The sequence below is a fragment of the Myripristis murdjan genome, chromosome 20 (genome assembly GCF_902150065.1).
Source record: "Myripristis murdjan chromosome 20, fMyrMur1.1, whole genome shotgun sequence".
Lineage (NCBI taxonomy): Eukaryota > Metazoa > Chordata > Actinopteri > Holocentriformes > Holocentridae > Myripristis > Myripristis murdjan.
This window is the reverse complement of record NC_043999.1, coordinates 14,536,318-14,558,171: the sequence shown is the minus strand read 5'-3', so window position 1 is coordinate 14,558,171 and position 21,854 is coordinate 14,536,318. Positions and strand designations below refer to the sequence as shown.

The following is a 21,854-nucleotide window of genomic DNA, read 5'->3' as shown; positions in this document are numbered from 1 at the left end:
CAATATTTTATCAGTATCATGATATGAGACTAAATATCATCTGGGACTTCAGCTGGGATATCATAATACCGTAATACAGCAAACATTTTGTCTTTTCCTGGTTTTAAAGGCTGCATTCCAATAAAGAGTTTTATGACTTAATTAGACTGTTGTAATTGCTCTATTTTTTGCCTCTACCTGCTTGGTCAGCACTTCCTAAATACTAATGATTGTTTACAGAAACAATCTTTACTGTTTTAAAATCTTCAATTAAATTCAATTCACTTTATAGAGACCTAAGAGATTTTGGCTCATGAGGCAGAATCTCCCCCACAAGCAAGACGAGTAGTGATGTTACATCGGCAAACAATCCAATTCTTTTGAACAGTGCTTTGGTACGAACGATGGGAACCACGTTGTAGGTGAGAGCCATTTAACTTCCTGACCCAATCCACTCCCCTTTACGTGAAGTGACTGAGAGCAGTCACCAGGCCCATCTGGAGTGCAGGAGGACATGCTCCTACTCTGCCTCTGACTGGCTAACCCTAGCCTAACCCCACCTAAACTTAACCAACCTAAACTAACAGAGGCAATGAGTGGCAATGAGTAGAAGCCAATCAGAGGCAGAGTGAGGGCAGGTATTACAGGAACCGAGGTGGGATAGCACAACTAGACTCAGAGGCAGACAATGTGTTTGGAGAAAAAAAGAAAGAAAGAAAATAAGCAATAAGCAATAAGCAGCATTTGGATGCACTTCAGCAATAAAGGCAATGATGAAGCAGTGCAATATTCGCAAATGAAAAATATCATCGTTCAAAAGAGCCTTTTTCTTTTGGACGGCTCCTCGAAAGGAACGGAGAATGAACAGTTCCCGTCAAAGTGCTGTAATTCCCATCACTACTGGCGAGGAAAAAGCCCTTTTAGCAAGGTACAAAACCTCAAGCAGAACCCGGCTCTGGGTGGTCGGCCATCTGCCTCGACCGCCTGGGTTTGGGATAGAGCGAGTGAGAGAGAGAGGGAGAAAGAGAGAGAGAGAAAAGGGGAGGAGGGGGAGTTCAAAGACAGAAAGTACCAATCCCTACATTATCGTCATAAAATCAACATTGACACATTCAGTCCAAGATTTTAATTTCCATATTACCCAGGTCATGTAAAGAAATACTGCAGAGGATGACAGCGAGGGCAGCTATTCCTCAAAGATGTCTATGCTTTTTACAATCTATAATAGGACCTTTCATCAGCGCCTATCACAAGAGGCACCATTGTCTGCTGTGAATGCAAAAGACAGAAACCCCTGAATGGGATTCATCTTTCTGTATGTATCCCAGGTTTAGAATGAGATGATAACAGCTGGAAGGACGTGACTGCCAAATGCATTTTCCCTGATGAATTACGCTGTCGCAGGAACAAAACCAAAAATAAGATTCTACCGTTTAAAGGGGAGGAGTTCAAGACTTAGAAATAGCTCTGGGCCTCAAGGAATCAAAAAGGAAGAGAGCAGCCGTGGAAAGTGAATAAAGGAATAGCATTTCACAATGGAGGGAGAGGGCTGAGACTAAGCCATAGGCAATGTGGCTTTCATCAGAGGCATACCACGCTGGTTCCAATTCACCAATCACGCCTCCACAAAATCATCTCGAAAATTGTCAGGGGACGTTCTGCAAAGCTAGACGCCTTTTCATCCACGAGTGGTCATCCAGGTGTTAGCCAAGCTCTACTTAGAGGGATCGGCTTTCATAGCTACATTGAGGTGCTTGTTCACCATATGATCTCCTAAGAGTCAACGAGGCACCCGCTTGTGACCAAGGTTTGATCCTTTTAATCTTTTTAGCTGACAGATCCATTCCTTCTCCACACCGCAAGGGATCTGGTATTGTCTGCATGGACCAAAGGAGAAAGTTACTCCCCATTCCAAACCACCATGCCATGTAACTTGGCCACAACTATGTCCAATTGGACTTTCTGGTTGCTTTTTTCTCTCCATGCTTTTAAAAATAACAGGGATGTTGAAATGACTGTTTAAGCTGCAGTGATTTGACTGCAATTATTACCAGTCAAAACATCTCTGTAAAATTTTAAAACAAATGGAAAACATGGTTCATTCTAAATCGTAGTTGGGCGTTTTCAAGACAAATTTGTTGAGGCTTTCTTACAGTCGAGAAAAAAACGCTCACTCAGAATTACACCCAACCAGGACTGCCTTGTGAAACTAACAGCTTTTATTCCTAACCTTACATAAATTGTATGTGCTGCAGAGTGTCATTACTCTATAAACTAGGCCAGTGGTTGTCACATGCAATCTTCAGCCCAAAGAGGCAGCTACAAACATCGGAATGATGATTTTATTTCCTTGTTCCAGTCATGTTCCATCCATGTGGAAAGCAGATTATATTGACTGGAAGTAGAACAAAAGAGTAAAAGCTGGGCTCTCTGGTTCAATGTGAAGAATACACAGAAGAATTGAGGTTATAGGTCTCGTCTCTCTCTCCGTTTGAGAGAGCAAGAGGTGGGATATCCCATCAAGATTTCCTGTTAAATGCTCTCAGGCTTAATAAAAAGTACATAATATCACGGTGGGGAATTTGAGGGTCGTGTGGTTCTGGTTGGTAATACATCAGAGAGACTGGAACTCACGTACGTCGATGATTGGAGTTAGCAATCCATGTCCTCCAATTATCCGATTTTGAAATAGTTTGCTAGAGCACCAGACCTGAATCCAGGCCATGTTTCCCATTACAGGATTAGAGCCAGGGCAACATAAACCAGCTTGAGCCTAAAGCTGACATGGGCACGGTGGTAAAATATACATTGCTCAAAGCTGCAGTAAGTAACTGCTGACCACTAGAGGGAGTTGAGAATTAAATGTAAACCAACAAAGTCAGTCCCGCTTCTAGGTTTACGGCAGCTTGCTTGTACAAAACCAAAAGTTCAAGTGAAAAAATACATTTTGAGAAGGAAATGAGGGCTATATTTCACTCTCATACGGGTCTCGCTTGATTATGTTGTCTCTGAGCTCCAATTCGACAATTTGATGAAGCTGCAGACTTTCAGCAACGAGGTAAACACCTGCTTTGAATGAACTTTTTCTGTCACGGCAGTGCTGATTGCAGCAACAGAGGCACTTGTGCAAGTGATCTGAAATTTGAATACATTTATCTGCTGAATGTGACATTTCAGAGTCAATTTGAATGAAGCTAAAGAGGCGAGGGCGTGAAGTGGGAGGGGGAGAGCGCCATTTTTTTTTACATTGTAGGCGGTGAGGTGGGTGGAGCTTCATTTGACAACAAAGTGAGAAAAGAGGTGAGAAAAATGGCGGGTCCTTGCAACTTGGTATTGGTTTATATAATTAGGGATACAAAAGTCTCCATAAAGCACAGGAGAATTTCAGGATTGCTAATAGGTTCTGAAATCACTTATTGCAGGTTTAACAACAAAGCCATCTATGTCTTACGTGTTGAATGCAAAATAATGAAATCTATAGCACTTTATGCATTTAAAAAAGGGAGCAAAAAGAGAAAATAATCTAAAATTGCCAAAAGGTAGGGTTTGTTTCGAAACTCCATTTAAGTCAAGAGGATAAACAGATGTTTGGCTTATTAAAATGAAAATGGAATATGCACTAATTTAGTCCTGAAAACAGAAGAACGGAGGGATGCAGTTGCAAAAAACTTGCTTGTCCTGAGTTTGAGGTCAAATGCAAATAAGTCATGCATACACACACATAAATAAACGCACATAGCCGCAGTCATTTGATGTCAGGCATACACACGCACAGCTGCCCTCTAGCGTAATTGGCCCTCTCTGGTAGTTACCTCATGAATTCCTCAGCGGAAGGCTTATTGTAATCCAGCACGGTGAGAGAAAGCGAGTGGTCAGCGGAGCCGCAGAGCGATATCACCCTGTGATTTATGACTGGCCCTCAATGGCCGAGCCGTCCCTAGACACCACACCAATAATCCTTAAATAAGATTCATGGGCAAATCCGTCTGGATTTGATTTTCCCATGACCGAGACTGCAGATATACATAACACGCAGTCTCCTGAACAGAAAGCACTGATGCTCTCTTCCCCCCAGCTGTCTTTAGAAATCTTTGCCAGTTTAGAAATGAAAGAGGAAACAGAGAGAGTGAGAGACTGACGTGAATACAAACGTGTTCTATGTAATCCACTTTTAAGGGATTAGGCACAGGGCTGGGCAATTTGGACAAAATCAAATATCACAATATTTTTTTCATGATATTATGACAATATTGTAGGGATGAATAGTGGTGCTTTCATTAAATTTTTACACACAATATTATTGATAAATAGTCATTAGTACTAAGCTGACCAAGCAGGAAGAGATAATAGCTGATTTGATAGAGATAATAGAGCAGCTAAAACATTCTAATATCATCAGAAAACTGCATCACTTTATTGTAATTCAGAATTTAAATCCAGGAAAAGACAACAATTAAGCCATATTATGACATTACAATATCCACTCACAGACAATATGTAATAGCGTAATATCATGATATCAATGTACCAATATATCTCAAAGTCCTAATCAGGCATATAAAGTGCTATTATTCATTTAATTGAAGCTTAATACTGTAAATGGCTTCATGTGTACTGAGTGCACTATGCAAGTGAACACAAAGACCTGTAATTATTAAAATAATCCACTTAATCCATCTATATGGAGGATTGGATGTTGATTCCAGTTCATCTCACCGACCAAAAAGCCCAAGGAACAGTTTAACACCAGTTTAACACTCACTCACCGCCTCGCACTTACACAGCTCACACTAACTCAACATGTACGATATGACAAGATCTGAACACTCGGCAGCTCGTTCCTCACTGGACGAGCCAAGTTTGGCGTCAGCTTTTGCAGCATGAGACTCCCTACCTTCCCAGGAAGCACTTGGGGAAGGTGGTGAGCTTGCGTTTCCGGTCCTTAATGAGGTGTCCCTTGGTCATGAGGTGGTAGAGCTTCTCTCCTTTCTCTGACACCATCACCCACGTATCCTGTTCCATACCCAGCCTCAGACCTGCAGGGGGGAGGGAGCGAAGAGGAGCAAAGAAAGAGGGAGGGTGCTCTAATAAAACCTGACAATATCACAACACTAATCTTTGCACTCAGCCTCTAGTCGAGATGCGACACCAATTACTAAGCAGAGAAGGTTAATGTTGCCTCTTTTCACACACTAATTAGCAGTGCCATTCAGCATCTGTGCTAATAGTTTTAGGCAGGGTTAATGAATGAAATCAGCAAGTGTTTATCGTGTACACCATCTTGAACTGGGCAACCTGTAAACAATCTGCTGTCCCAGTCGTGTTCCTTCTTAATATATTGCCATCTTGTAGGAAAAACAGAACATAGTGATTGCTCTGATGAGTCAGCCTGCAAAATCTGTTTTAACACATAAATAATCTGTCAGCATGCATGTGCACACACACACACACACACACACACACACACTGATTTGCTATCTTTTTTTACTTGTATACACACACTGCATATAAGCCTGGGTTTGGATTAATTCACTTTCAGTCATTTCAAAATGATTCAAGTGAAACCACTCTTCACCAATTTTCACATTCTTATTATTATTTAATTCAAAGGAGGTATGATCCTTTATGGAAAAAATAGTGAAGAAATTGATTTCCTAAACTGGATGACCTGAAAGTGAACTGACCCTGACCCCAATACTGACACACCAAACCGCCTTCTTACTTTTCCTGCGTTCCCTCTCTTTCAAGATGGCCTCCAGCCACTCCTGCTTCTCCTCCGGGGTCTTGGCCATGCAGACGAACCACTTGTTCTTGGCCGTGTTGTGGATCTTCCAGCCGTTGTTCACGATGTTCCCACTGCTATGGTAGTCAGCTGCAAGACAGGAGGAAAGCACAAATGTGATCTTGACTCCACTTGTTTTATAATGTCCTCTCCTCACAAGGGGTGGACCAACACAGATCCACTATGCTGAAGCTTGGAGCACTTTTTCATGTTGGAGGGGATGGCCCATCAATCAGTGGTTGGACTGATGATGACACTGTAAACAGAGTTGTTAGGAAGCTGAGTTTAGAGTAAACCAGCGTTACCACATGAAAAACAGCACTAACATGAGGCAGTACTCAAATGACTTGCCTGAGAGAAAACAGCCATGGCCGTGATAGCAACACTACGGGTCAGACAGACCAACTTGGTGCTTCGTGCAGCAGTCTTTTTTTTCTCCTCCGTAAACAACATCCATTATGAAACTATTGAGAGTAATGTGCTCTATCTTAGCGCACAGTCGAGCCCTAGACTCATTTTTTTTTCCACCAGCGCTGCCATTAGAAACCCAACAGCGCTGTAGTGCTGGCCCTCGTAGCCTCTCCATCGAGCGCTCCATTGATTATCGCTCCACTCCTTTAATGAGATAAACGAGCGCACACACATGCAGAGATAGAGGCATCCATCAGCATTATTTACTACCGAGCTCTCAAAATACTCCACCAGAGTCGACAGCCTCTATTGATTCAGCATGACGACTCAAATATAGATGCTGGGACGTCAAAACACAGTGAATGAAAATGAACTCCTGACACCGAGTTAAATTCATATTCTCTACACATGCGCACTGTTTCCACTCCCAAGCATCAATTGCAATCAGGTCTAAAAGTATTTACAAACAAGGTGATGTCCTTTATGCAGTATGCCTTGTGGGTATTTTTTAACCTCCAGCAGCGAGTGTGTGTGCCTGGGAAAAAGTCACAGTGTTTTCATTACATTGGAATCCGAGCTAAAATACTCTTGTCGCTCTGGATTTCAGATTGAGATCTTCCGTCTGTGGCACAGAACACCCACGAGTTACTGCACCACCGCCTGCCTAGCGTGTTTATCCTCCCTCTCCCTCTCCTGACCCAAACCCATCCATCTCTCACCAGAAACACCCGATATTACTACCCATCTGAGTCCACTGGAGAGGAAATGATGGCTTCTACAAATATAAATGATAATCAGTGGCTATGTGAGGCCAAGAGACACAAGTGCTCGAGTTCACCTAGTAGCAGTCAGCGCTGCCCCAAGGATAAGTGACTCTAGAGGGCTGAAAAATGTTTAAAGGTAAGTCTTATTTTCCCAGTGCTCCTCTAAGAATAAAAGTACACAGTTGTCCACCAACTCAGCCCAAGTTCCATGTTGTCAAGCTGCCTATGTGGGATATTATGGCCTATTTTTAAATTCTTACTCCCAAGATAGGGGTGCATTTCATCACTTGTGGAGAGACAGACAGTAAAAGAGAAAATATTTAGTAATGCAAGATTAACATCGTTTACATGATCACTCACCCGTTCCATCATCCACATTTTCCACTTCCATCACCTCCGTGTTGATCCTCCCTCTGAACAGGTAGCGAGGACCCTCAGTGCTGGCCTTGCTGTTTTTTAAACGCCTTGAATCAAGAGAGGAGCCCACAGTTATTATCCGACAGTTTCCTTGTGATTAAAGCGCCGTCGTTTCCTGTCATTACATGCGATTCGTCTCATTCACAGCTCAGTGGGTTCCACATAACACTCTGGTATGTGAGACTCAGGCTCTTAACATTCATCAGATGTTTGGCCATATGTAATAAGACCATGCTCTGGATTGTCCAAGGCCCAATTACCACTAATCACCCAAATTAAATCAAGATAACTCACATACTGCATTAACACTTTTATTGAATTATAATGTCATAAAAACACATGCTCTTTTTTTGGTTTTGACAGTGAATGGATGTGCTTTTCATACTATTTGCACCCCACACCCCAAATACAACACATAAGATCCAAGCAGGTGGATAAATATACCTGACATACACATTCAGGTAACAATCAGTATAAAGATATGAGCAGCATAGACCTGGCTAAAACGAAACTAGTTATAGAGAGCATGGTGTTTGTGAAGTATATGCAAGAATTCCCTGCATGCCGTGATCATGTTAAATGTCGTGCTATTTAGTAAATTACACCACAAAATTATGCTGGAGGCAAATATACATTCAGGGAAATGAACATGTGTCCAGAGATGGAGAAGTGGTTAAGATAACTACCTACGTTAACCACATGCCCCTCCTGTTCCTGCAGGTTCAACAACCACCACATCTTTTTTTTTTTCTCCTGTGTTTCCCCAACACCACAACTTTTCTTTCTACTCTCTCACAGGAGCTAAAGTACTTCCAGGAGTCTCTTGCTCACTTTCCTCTAAAAAAGTAAAGGAACTGGTGCACTGAATTATTTATCGAGCCCATGCTCTAAATGTTCTGTACAGAGTTAGAGGGACATTAGAAATGGATGCAAACAAGCTTTTTACTCTGTCTCTTAAATAAATACACACTCCGGAGATTAGAAATGGATGTAAACAAGATTTTTATTCTGTCTGTTAAATAAATACGCTACTATAATGAGAATTTAATTCCTTCTTCTGCTTTGTGAATTTGATTTGTAGACAAACGAATAGAAGTCAGATGGTGCAGACACCTGTTTTTCTTCTTGCAGTAGACCAGAAGCTTGTCAAACAGGAAGAAGATCCTTTCCTGGATGTTTCCAGCGGAAATCTTCAGCAGGACGCCCTGCATGAGCATCTCTGTGCATGTGTCTGTGATGTTGGAGCCCTGGAGACGGACAGGTGGACAAAAAGTCCAACAGAAAAAAGACGGAGTAAACAGAAAGTCCAACGGAATACAACAAATGGACAGTTTGTCAGACCGTGGGACAAAAAGATGCACAAAGACAGGTAGGAAGATAAGGCGTTATTCATTATATTGAATATCTGAAAGTTTATAGCCAAGATATAAACTTATAATTTGAATGAGTAAGTTTATACGCTGCAGAGGCCTGTCTACAAAGTCTTTTCTATGCCAGTGAATGATAATGCAAAGTCTCAGAGTGGGAGGAGGGGTTACAAAGCCCAGCCTTTCCTGTTCCCTCTCTTAGGGGTCTGTAAAAACACTCCATGCTTCCTCTGAGCAGATTGCAGGGGGATTTTAAAATACATGGTTGTTAATAGCTTCAATAGAATAACATCCCGTCCAGTCAAAGTCGAAGTGTTGCATTGTTGCACCTGGTCACCATATTGGTTCGGGTCCCTGCTGCAAGTGATAAAATGTGCAGCCTTTTTCCTTTACCTTGTCTGCTTTGGGAATTTATGTACCATGTTTGATCAGCCCTTTCAGAGCTAAAAATAACCCCTGTGAGTGCACAGCCGGAAAATGTGCTAAGCATTTCCTCCTGCTGGAGACATCAGCAGGCCAAAACCTAGCCCGCTTTTTTTTTTTCTCTTTCTTTCTTTCCTCAGCCTCTTTATTTTTTTCCTCCTCCCTTCCGCTGTTCCTCACTTTTTCATCCTCCTCTCGATTCCCCCCGACTCTTCCATTCTCTGCTCCACACTTCTTTATTCCTCTTCCTCTCTCTTTGAGGTCCCTTTTACTCCCCAGCTCACGGCCAGATGTTAAACTAATTTGCAGCCGGTTAATGTGTGCACACCACACATGGCAAGGCCAACTTGTCTTGGTCATTTCAAGAGGCCAACAGCAACATCCCACTGGACCTGACTATAGGGCCGCATTTCCTTAATGGAAGAACAGACACTTCCTCCTTATGTTTCATATGTTTTTAACAGACCCCCTTGACCATACATTCCAGTGGACCCAACCCCTCTTTACTTTGTCTCTTTCTCTGCAGTCTTTTTTTCCCTATCAGTCTTCACATCCCTCTTGTTCCAAGTCAAAGCTCCACAGAGAGTTTATTCAGAGAACCAGTCTGAAGCCCAAACAACACTTTAAACCCTCAGTCATCTGTTTCATCTAAATCTCATCCCTCTATTTTTACTGTCAGAGGACCGCCAGACATAACAACTGTAGAGGAGGGGAAAGGATTGGGGATGACAAAGCAGGATATCACATTAATTAGCAGAATAATATGGGAAGATAAGTGCATGCTGGACTCTAAAGAGGCATTTGTCAATTAGCCTGAGAGATAAGAGCCCTTTACTGCAAAGCTACAAACTCAACGAGCCAAATCCAGCAGACAACTCAACCAGATCTTGAGGAAACCAATTAAAGAACAGAACACAACGTGACAGGAAACACAACTCTGATCTGTTACCCTCAAGTCTTGAATTTAGCATATTTCTATGGTGACAGAAACAGTGACAGAACACAGACACTTGCAGCACAAACCGCCTGGCAGTCGTCGCCCTGACAAAACACTGGCAGCCATCGCCATGGTGACCACGGCGGGCCATCGCCCTGTCTCTCCCACATGAGGGCCAAGCTGCCAGGGCGCCCCGAGGGCACCCAGCTGTGGACGGGGTGAACACTAACAAGCAGCCAGCCCAGGCGGAGGAGCGAGAATGGGAAAACAGCAGGTCTCGCAACCATTCCTCATTCCTCCATTCATTCCTCAAAAACCCACACGGAAACACAAGACACCACCATCCTTCAGCTCCCTCTTTTTTTTTTCGTGTCTCTCCACTTTTCTCCTTTCTACTTCTTAGTTCCATCCCATTGAGAGTGCAGAGCCTGGCGGGCAGCACTGAGAGTGTCCTGCTCCAGAATGAGCTAATGTTTATAATTAATAAAAAGCTCTCAGGGAAACCACAGAGTAGTTTAGACCAGGACCATGCAAAGTAAAATTTAAGTCACTCCACCCAATGCTAAGCCTGCTTCTGATACATCACACTATTCTTAGCTGTGTTTGTGTGTATGTGTGTGTGTGAGGATGTGTGCGTGTTTGGATGCTGATAGTACGTGTGTATATGTGTCCATTGGCCCAAGTGTCAAACCACCGAAGGCTAAAAGAGACATAGGACTTGCACACAACATTCTGTCAGGAAAAAAATACACCACCATCCCCCCCCAAGACCTCTGAATGCACCCAGAACACTATGTGCTGTTAACTGGCACTAGTCTGAAGGCGGTCCTGTTAAATTTTTGACTCCAAGCAGTCTGAGTGATGTTGTTGGCTCCAAACAGAAATATTTAAATCATTCCGTCTACTTAATGGATGGAACACTGTAAAAGTTTCAACTCATTTTCAATTACCAATTTTCTTGCTCTATCAATAAAAGGCCTTAATGAAGCTAAGTCTGAATGATTTTCAGGCTATGCCTTTATTAAGGCACTCATGGTACATTTTTTCTCAGAAATATTTCCTATTTTTGAGCCATACTCTATGTTATACTACAGACACACAAAAAAACCCAAGTTTAAAGCCTTTCAAAATGTGCTGATTATGCTGCAATGCAACAAACTGCCTGTTATCAGTGAGCCTGGGCCAACACACACAGAAGCCAGAACATCTTGACTATATGCAAAGAAGTCTAGTGATGCTATGCCACACACTGTCTTGTTCACATCTGAGCACAACACTACAAAGACTTAAGTTGGAAGCCTGTGAGCTGTTCAATTACAACTTACAACTTGCAGCATCTCTCACCAGACTGTCTGTAATATGGTTTTCTGGTTTGTCTGCATTGTGTCTACGAAGCCTGTAGGCCCTCTTTGCGCGGAGCCAGGTCAATTACATAAGCATCCCAGGCCCTTGCTTTAAAATTGCCACCATTGTTTTCCCTTTGCTGCTACCACTAGGCCTATTCAGCCCTTATTAATGCATCCCCGAACTCAGGAAGAAAACTAATCAGCCAACCTCCAGACCGAGGGCTGTGGTCTACCTGATGATGATTGGAGTAGTCACCCCAAAGCGTGAAGCACTTTGACTATAAGCTCATCCAAGTGGAAGGAATTTGGTCATTGTGAATACAAGTCATTGTTCCCAGGGAGAATGAGAAAGCTTAAAAGGCAGCAAAAGTCACGCCACTTGGAATTCTTGTTGAATTGCTACCATTGGGCTAAGTGGCTCTAAATAAGTCATGACTTTAAGCTTTAGTCGCGTAACTTCAGCTATGAGTTAAGTTAAAGGGGCCCAAAAAAAACAAAAAGCACACTTTCACGATACAGCCCCAGTCAATGCAGCCATTCAAGTGCCTAAAATACATGATATTAAAGGATTTTTCATAAAGTATAATGAGGACGAGTCAGACTGAGGCACCATTAGAAGAAATTTGATAGGTGAATGTGAAGCCATTAGACACAGTATGTTGTTGAGCTTGTTTAGGCCCACCTCCCAACCCTCGATGTGGGACTGCCATTCTTCCAAAACCTCCAGCTTCTCCATCTGCCTCTTGGCTTCGTTGATGTTGGAGCACACAGCCTTCATCACCTGCAGAGACTCCTGCACCAGGGCATAGTCGTTGTGCTTCTTAGGAGTCCGCTTCAGCAGCTCCTGAATATCAGAAGATCACACACAAGCACACAAACATGATTCATGAAAGCATAAAGAAACATAAATATACACAGGTACACACTTACAATTGCTTTCAAGACACATTTCAAAACACAGGAAGGCACAGACCTCTGCCAAGGCCGCAGCTAGAAGTTACATCTCTGTCTGTGCTAAGCCATGCCCCCTTTTTTGACAATGTTGTTGTCATAGGAACACAGCTGTAGGTCAATCAGTGGGAAAAGTTGGTGACCCATTACCAACCATCCCACCAGGTTTTATAATTTTACACAAATGTGATTTGGAAGCTATAGCCCTGTATAGCCTAAGCCCTGCCCCCTCTACAACTCACTCTTTTCAGCCAATCAGCCAATGGTTGCCTTGCCTTATGACTAACTGTCCCACTAAGTTTTGTGCAAATCCATCCAGTACTTTTTGTGACATCCTGCTAAAAGATGGATGGAAGAACAGAAAGGGACGATACCATAACCCGCTACCAGAGGGCTCATCTCCTTGATGGAGGTAAAAATCATCAGCTATTTTTACTCCATATCAAAACTTTGACAACAAAAAAAAAAGAAATATATTTGCTTCCATTTCAAATCCTCACAGCTTACCACTTAATTACCCCCCTCACCTTCCAGTGGTTTCTGAGTTTACAGTCTATAGCGGTTAGCTATTGTTAAAGCCCTGCTACCGCATGCCATGGTCTAGCAAAAGCGATGGCAATCTCTGGTTTCAGCATGTCAGCTACTACAGGACAGATTTACACTGTTCTGAGTATTTCTGCAGTCACTGATGGGCTATCTGTGGTATTTTATAGAGGGGAGGAGGACTTGGCAGTTCCAGCTGTAAGACTTCAAATGGCAGGGCTTCAGGTTACCCCTTATTACTATTACATGTCTATGCCAGTGCTGCCGGCTGTTTAGAGTAAGCCTGTGCGAATTAAAACAGCTTCACTACATGAGCGAGGTGGAACAACTCAGATCATTGACACAAAGTGTCACGTTTCTAACTTGTCAACAGAGTGTGCAGGTATGAATGAGGGCAGCCAATGTGTCTGAGTGCTCAGCTGGGCAGGGGATGTGATGATAGGTCTTGTGTTATTCCTACGATGTGGTTGTGCCGGGCAAACTGAAGCAGAGACGTGTCGGAATACGAGACGAGTGTTTCATTAGTGAGGGAGAGGTTGATGTGAATAGGACGGGACAGCCCTAGATAATGACTAGGCAGTGGTGGATGAATAGAGGAGCAGACGGTGCCCTGCAGAGGTGGCACAAGGGTGTGGCATCATCAAAATACATGGTTAGCGTGCACAAGGCCATACTCACTCTGAGCAGCAACGGGTATTTGCAGATCCTCTGAATAGGAGCTACCAGGTAACCCTCAAGTGGAACCTCTGTGTTTTTTCTGCCTCCCAGCAACATGCAGTTCTGAGGAGAAGAGAAGAGAAGAGAAGAGAAGAGAAGAGAAGAGAAGAGAAGAGAAGAGAAGAGAAGAGAAGAGAAGAGAAGAGAAGAGAAGAGAAGAGAAGAGAAGAGAAGAGAAACACCTCGTCAAAAAGAGCATTGACTCACAGATGAACCTTGCCCTCGGTCGATCAAAGTGACCCTTAATTGATTGTGAGGTAAAGGTTATGAGGTCAGCTGCTAATATTCATTCTCACCGCCACCTCACCAGAGATTGAGACAAGGTGCTGAATTACAGAGCAAAAAACAAGCCAGACTTTGTAGCACGCGGCAGGCCAAAGGTTTAGAGGAGGTTAGTGGGTAACTTGAGGTTTGCTACACCCTGGTCACTGCGGAGGTTGGGAGGTGACCTGTAGTATATTAGCTGAAGGCCAAGTGCAGGTTGGAGGGTAACACGAGATCCACATGGTCCTGATGCACGGCTATGTCTCCGCAAGGTCAAGGCTATAAAGGCCCCATTAAATCAAATTCAATTAACATCTTTCACTCCTCTGGTCCTCTAGTTCAAAGACGTGCAGAAACACTAAATCAGAAATAGAGCTCTTTGTTTTGCTATAACCACTTCGTCTCTGGTGGTGTGGGCGCGTGTGTTTGTATGTGTTCGAGTCTGTGAGTAAGTGTGCGCAAGCATGTGTGTGTGTGTGTGTGTGTGTGTGTGTGTTTCATTTCTCACTCCATCAATTACAGCCTAAGAAAAGGCCATATGCTCTACCACTGAATTGGCCAATCAATACAAGCAACTCTGCGGTTGTACTCTGGTTCTTCTGGGGGTGTAGCAGTGCTGTAGGTCTCGGTTTCAAAGCGGCCTGTTTTTATGGAGGTCTTAAAACATAAGTGATGGGGTGCAGTGACACAAGTATGCGCCGTTCTGAGGCAAAGGATTAGGAATAAAGGGGACTAGTATTACACACTATCAGTGCTTACGGGAGAAAGTGAAAAGTAGGACAGAATACTGCAAACAGCGGGAAGTGAAGAGCTGTGAGAGGCGAAGGAGAAAAAGAGGTGAGCAGCTTGACCTCTCGGAGAGTGTGCAGTTTAACACGCACACACACAAACACACACACATTTTAGAGAGCCAGCAGTGGGGATGTAGTCTTCCTTTTGTTCTCGCAACATGATGCTCCCCTGTGGAAGCGAGAGTCTCCCCGAGTGTCGGGACAGGAAGAGAGATACCGCCCACACACAGGGCAGGGTCAGTCACTGCCTCCATGTATCTGTCAGCCACACTGGAACATGGAGTACAGGTCTTTACACAGTCCAGCTGCTGTGTCAATGTGTGTGTGTGGTTGTGTTTATATGTCTACGAGTGCGTGTCCTTTCTTTTGTCCGCCTACCAGCGTTTTAGTACTTAAATCCTCAACTCGGGACTCATGTCCAACTCAAGTCCCAAAGTTTGATCCTTTCTGATTCAACTCACATTTTCAAGTTTCAAATCCAAACTACTAGTACATTTGTTTTCCATTTCTTATGAGTTCTCTGATGTACCACAATTTAGCTATTATGTATTTAATATCCTTCAATATTCTATTTTTATGCAGTTTATGTGCATTTTATCCTCACTTTGTTGTGCTTTGTTGTGTCATTTGGGTATTTTTTTTTTCTCTACAGTTTCTACTGTCACTGTTTAACACTCTTTTTTCTGTAAAAAGCTTTGTAACATTGTGAAAGAGGCAACACAATAAACTTGGTCTTAAATAGTGATGATTTGGACCCAGACAGAAATTGAATTTGGGACTTGATCATCTTAGACACACTGCACGTCTTTTTTTTAACGTTTAAACCCTATTTCTTTTTTTAAAAAAAAAAACACATCTAGCTAGTTTAAAACACAGACCATCATGTAAACATAGGTTATGGAAATTTATCTTACAACACAACCAGTGATAGGATGACATTAAAACTTAGCTGTTAAAGGCAGACTGTTGCAGTTTCAAATGGGAGGGCGGCACATCTTCTTGTTATGTGGTAAAAACTGATGAATGCCACTATATTCTCAAAATAATACAACATGGAAAGTTATATTCTAGTTCAGGACAACTCTTTTACCCCACCATAACTCAAAATATATGAGCATTTCACACTACTGTTTATGTTTTTGTGTTCATCTGACATCAAAACATTAAATTCAAGACAGACAGGCAGGCAAGTGTTACATTAATTCTATGGCTTATTAGTGTTGGCATGAACCTGAGGGCTTTTATCCTCATAAAGTATCCTTAAAATTAGTAGACAAAATGGTGTGCTCTCCCATTTGGAACTACATAGTCTGCCTTAAGGACACTGTTAAAGTAAAAGTGACAAAAAAAATGGCTGAATCCAGAATGTATAGTCACCATTCTGACTACTAAAATGACTTTTAATGTGATAGGTGTGAATTCATTTGTCCATGAAATCCAGGCTTATCCCGGCTCGACTTGGATATGGGGTTTGCTTACTATTACAACACGGCGGCCTACTTACATCTTTGCATGTGCATCGCAACCTGTGCATTTTGTGCTTGTTTACAGTTAATTGAGCCCTCTCACCAGTAAACATGTGCGGACGGTCCTGATCTTATTGAGCTCCAGCAGCAGCCTCTGGGCCTTCTCGTGGTTCCCACAGTACTCATCATAAATCTGGAAACGGCTCCTCTGCAAGACACAAGCGAAAAGACACGGTAAGAAAGGAGCATGAAAAATAACAGAAAGAAAGTAAAAGAGGAAGATTTAGACAGAGACAGGGAGATATAGCGGGGCAGTGAGGCAGAAGAGAAATAAAGAGTAGGGAAAAAAGAGAAAAAGGAAAAGGGGGGTCTCAAGAGATAAAATAAGAAGGGAGCAGGATGAGGCAATAGAACAGATAAAAATAGTGACTATGGAAATAAAGAATAAAAAAGACTGACAGAAATAGACCAGAGCAATCAAATGAAGTATATAGTGTGTATCTAATTCCTTCCCATCCGCTCTTTTCTATCATGAAATATATGGTGTGCGGGGGGTTGAAATCATATCCTGTCATCTGCCCTGCAGCCATGTGACGTTACGACAGACCGCTTTCCAAACTAGCTCTCATGCCACTCACACCCCATTGTCCTTTTGAGAGGCAGCAGTGGGACCAGACCACACTGCCTCTAAATCAGTCATTACAAAGCCAAAGATAGTAGACAGACTTCAGCCATGCCTCGAAACACAAACCTCACAGTGATTGTGGAGAGACAATCTGACATGACACCAAATAGGAGCGCCTGTGAAAACACAGCTCGAACTTTTGATCTCCAGTCACATTTCCTAAGAAGTCATATTACGCCGATGGTGATAGACCATAAAAAAAGACTGAGTAGTTACTTGGCGATGGGGATCGTTTTTACTGTAGCCCAGCAGACAGAAGTGGAATCTCTGGTCAGCATGAACCAATTTGCATGCCGGAATCACAGGGGAATTTCGATTTGCCAGTCACCCCACTGTCCAGTTGGCTTTTACCTACATGTGTTTCCTCAGCAAAATTAGATTGTGCAACACTTTCTTGGAACTCCTGGAGCATCAACAATCAATCACTACTGAGAAAAGGAAATTGACAAATTTCCCAGGAGGTAGGGAGTAAGAGAAACAACACTATAAAAAATGTTTACTGTAAGACGTAATCTCACCAACTATTGATTATTCAAAACTGCATTTTATTGAAACAAGTGGAAAAAATCCACTAGTGGAAAGAGATAATTTCACTTGTTTCCAATGCTAATCAACTGGTTTCCAGAATTTTCTTGAGTTAAGTGACATTTTCTTGATTCTAGTGGGCTGATTTGCAGTGTTTCAACACAGTTATACTTGTTAACACATAAAATGATGAAAAAAATGAAACAGCATTGGAAACAAGTGGGATTATCTCATCCCACTGGCAGATTTTTCCACTTTTTTTTTTCATAAAATAAAATTTTAAGACTGAATATGAAACTAAATGGCTTTTTAAGATGGAGATTTTTTGCAGTGAGTAAGAGAGAGAGAGAGAGAGAGAGAGAAAGAAAAACAGAGATACAGAGAGAGACTCTGTCCAATTTCTACCTCTCTGGTGTCACAATAATCACACATGGATGGATGGATGGAAATATAATCACCAGTCATGCATGCTAGATTATGGTCTGAATCATATCACATTTTCACAATGAGGTCATCTCGTCATAAACTGAACTGTGCCATCTGCACCAGCAGATCATCTCACTTTCACCTGTGTAAACAGCAGCCCACCGCTGCATCTGGGCCCTGCTGGCTTTGAGAGGAGGATTGCCACAGGTCCAAAATCCTGAGCCTGAGGCCACGCAGAGGTACAGCAAGATTTATTTGTCTTTGAAGCCTATTATATGCCAGTCACGGCTCCGCATCAAAGAAATATGATATATAATGGGAGTCTACAGTATATCAGAGCTCTATCAGGCATATCACACATGTGCACGCTCTCCACAGCGCTCACGGGTAATCGGGAGAGATGAATCGACAACATATGGCGTATCTTATCTTCTTCTCATCCATTGAGCTTCCAAAGAGCTCTGATAATGAAACTGGAGAGATACCCCCTTCAATCTTTTCTCTGCACGTAAAAGAGTATTTATTGATCAGTCCAGTTTGAGGCTTGAGCGAACAGAAGCAGTATTACTAACAGCAAACATCAGTGTAACTGAGCTTTAAGATCTCAGACAAGCAGTCACTCTTTCGCTTACAACTGATTTAATTTGATTCATGCTTCACCAGTTGGATGTTTGGCATAAGATAAGATTTTTTTCTTTTTGTGGAGCAATTCAAGTTTGATCAAGTTTCTTTTAGCAGATTGATTCATTTGAATAAGCAGAATTTATAATCGATCCTTCAGTGCAATGAATGAATCATTACACAAAGTGAAAAGATCATTAAAACTGGTTAAGTAACCCTCGATTAGTAAACCATTACTTACAAAGTGCAAGAAGCAGCGGCCAACTTCATGGTGAGCGTGAGGGTCAGGCTGCAGCAGCTCCTCCACCATCGACAAGAAGTCTTTGTGGACCGACAGAATCTCTTCAATGTTGGAGAATAAAATCTGGAGAGAAAAGAGAGTTTAAAGACTTAAGATCCTAACACAAAAGGGTAATGGTTGTGGTCTTGGTGTTTAAGTGTGTTGACTATTTAATTTTTGATCCCTGTGTAGCTCCTCAGGCTGCTGGGGTCCAGAGTCAGACCAAATCAATACTTGTGCATATGCCGCTTTTTTGTGGCCAATTGCGCTAAGTGAGAGAACGTCTGAGGCTCAGAGGGCCACAGAATAAAGAATGAGGTTTCTTTGTACTGGACATCTTTTGAGACTTCTTTGGCATTTGCAATTCAAGCATTACGAGCGAGATATTTTAACAGAGCATCTATGAAAGAGGCATATTTTTAAGTTCTGTCGTATGGAAACTTTGCCTTCATGTGGTATTGACTTTTGTCCTTGTTTTTTATGTCATTTATGTGGCCGTATTAAAGGAGAAAATAATACGCTGACTCTGGCTGGGGGAAGAGGCCCTGTAATGTTAGTGAAATAAAACCAAAGCATGAAAACAATGAAAGTCTTGTGGGTGTATCAAGGCAAGGCAATCGAGCGATAATAAAGAACAGCAAAGAGTCAGGTATAATTGGATCAATGCATTCCCACTTTCATCTCGTGGATGACAGGCGTTTTGTTTGGTGACACCGCAACCTGCTGCCTGACCCCTGCATGACCGTCACTCTTAAAAAAAAAAAAAAAAAAAAAAACCTCGCCGCACATCATGTTCCCAAACAAAACTTAGTATGAGTAGACAAAGTCCAAAACATGGGATATACAGTAAATATCCAGTGAATGTGTGTTTACCTTCAAGAGTAAGCAAGCCCGCTGAGACGGCTCAGACACTCCCTCTATCAGAGAGCATCCTTTATTGTCCTCCACTCCTCCAGCCGGAATCATTTATAAATAGATTATATTTACAGCTGCTTCCTGGATCACCCACTACTTTTTTTTTTTTCATTCAGAACTTGGCTATTTTGGTTGAAAGAGCGCCTCAAACAAGGGCCCCACTTTATTTAGTTTCCAATGTAATTTCCGGTCCTTTCATTGGATTACATTATGAAAACAACGTCTGTGTGCAGGGTGGGATTTAAAGGGCTCGATCTCCTATCAAACTGAATTGTCCTGGACATAATTGAGCCCAAAGTCTTAATTCCACGCTGGTTAACTACTTCAGAGGGTGAGCCTCACCTTAACTGTGTCCTCTGTGATGTTCTTGTCAATTTTGGTGGCTGCATACTGGTCGAGACGATGTAGAAACACCTGAAAGGGGGTTTAAAAAAAAAAAAAAAAAAAAGGAAAGCAACAGTTAACAAAGTTTGAAGTTTGAACCAGCACCGGGATAAAATTACGTTTTGGCGTCCCATCGTTTGTACCTCATCCTTAAAGGTTTAACAAGCCAAATAGAAGGGATTTCAGGCCTTGTGCAGCTGCAGAACTTGGCTGCCAGGGCAAATTGCAAACCAACACAATGGACACCTGATACACATGAAATACAATCTGAGCGCTGGATGAAAAAAAGCATAATAATTGCAGTGCATGGCATTTGAAAGGCAGTGTTAGCTGGCTGGAGAAAGGAGCTGGCGAGGGCAAGAGTGTGTGAGTGGAGATGGATGGGAAGTGTTCTTACTTTTTTCAGTCCCTAAGGACGCCGGTTCCCAGACTACTTCATACCACAACCCACTTAATGCCGCAGGGCACCGAACGCTGACAAATTAAGAAGGTGCACTTTGAATTCATTCTTAAAATGTGACTACGGAGGAATTAGTCATTTTCTGAACCCTGATTCATGAAGTGCCTTTTAAAGAAGGAGACATCCATCAACAGGTATCAGAATAGAATTTTTATATCCATGTGGGTAACGTTATGAATACAGTTTGGAAGACAGTGATATTTATCTACATTCAGTAAAAAGCAGCGAGAAAAACAAATTGGCAAAGTCAGACTTTCATTTAGATTGACGAGAATGTCCTTAATGCTCTTCACTTCAGGGAGTTAGAGAGAAGATATGATGAATGCCAAAGCAAAGCTTACCTTGATGATAATGAAAAATAATAATAAAAAAAAGTTACAAAAATACAAAGTATGAAGCAAATTGCATTTCGCAGCCCTGAACCTTATCTCCATCAAACTTGCTTGGAATTCATGAGTTACAGCCCCGGCCCCTCTTACCAAGCTAATGTTAAATATTCGTGTCAGCTGTGAATGAGAGCGCGATTAAGCAGAAGAAACTCTCTCCTTGGCATAGCATCACCAAACCACACTGACATTTGTTTTCATTTTCCATGTCACAACACTTACTCCATCTATCCTCAAAGCAGGATAAAGCAGAGTTATTGATTTTGAGCAGAGATCGCCAAGAAGAACAGAATGTGCCTTTGGATTTTATTGAACCAATCCTGCGACATGTGGTAAGAGTCATGACAACGCTGATGAGGCATAATTAAGAAACAGACAAAAACGAGGTAAGGAAGTGTCAGTTTGAGCAGCAGTTTATAGTTTCTTGTTCATAATCGACTGTAAGTGTCAGAAAAATCTGCAGAAGGCAAAATGTAGTAGGGGCTGTCAAAAGGTTCATGTTGCAAAGTAAAGGACAATGGAGTCGATCAATGGCCTGTCATTGTGCTATGACGACACACACTTCCTACACACAACTAAAGCAACATGACAGCAACAAAACAAGACAATACAGTACATTCTGACATTGGAAGCACAAAGCATCATTTCAGGGTACAGCATGACACGAAACAACAGAGCCAACATGATCAAACTCCGCACAGAAAGGCAGTGTGACACACACAGCCACAGTTAGTGGACTAAGAAGTTACATCTGTCTCCGCAGTTGACCCTGACCACGGCTCCAGCGTGCTGCATAACTGGACATCCCTTTACTGCCCCTGAGGGCCGTGATGCCATCTGTTGTTTGGCACAGCCACACAGCAGACAGCCTGAGGTGGGCAAGCCAACACAACACAGCCACAAAGCATGCAAACAACCAACTTTAATGACCAGACGAGCCAAGAGGCATTTCCTCTCACCCAGATCAAACTGAGTGGTGGTACGGTAGCTACGCTGATTGAAAACTTATTTCTG

General features: G+C 42.4%; 1 protein-coding gene across 2 annotated transcripts in view; it reads right to left on the bottom strand.

The window, feature by feature from the left end:
- Positions 1 to 21,854, bottom strand: part of prex2 (phosphatidylinositol-3,4,5-trisphosphate-dependent Rac exchange factor 2) — a 105,970-nt gene that overhangs the window by 67,842 nt on the left and 16,274 nt on the right. For both annotated transcript variants that reach the window (XM_030079423.1, XM_030079422.1), the window contains 9 exons: positions 19,953 to 20,024; positions 18,657 to 18,779; positions 16,262 to 16,366; positions 13,599 to 13,700; positions 12,109 to 12,270; positions 8,467 to 8,600; positions 7,297 to 7,400; positions 5,702 to 5,851; positions 4,874 to 5,015 (listed from right to left, as the gene is read on the bottom strand). In XM_030079423.1, coding sequence (XP_029935283.1) covers positions 4,874 to 5,015; positions 5,702 to 5,851; positions 7,297 to 7,400; positions 8,467 to 8,600; positions 12,109 to 12,270; positions 13,599 to 13,700; positions 16,262 to 16,366; positions 18,657 to 18,779; positions 19,953 to 20,024 — 1,094 coding nt within the window. The remainder of the gene's footprint in view (positions 1 to 4,873; positions 5,016 to 5,701; positions 5,852 to 7,296; positions 7,401 to 8,466; positions 8,601 to 12,108; positions 12,271 to 13,598; positions 13,701 to 16,261; positions 16,367 to 18,656; positions 18,780 to 19,952; positions 20,025 to 21,854) is intronic.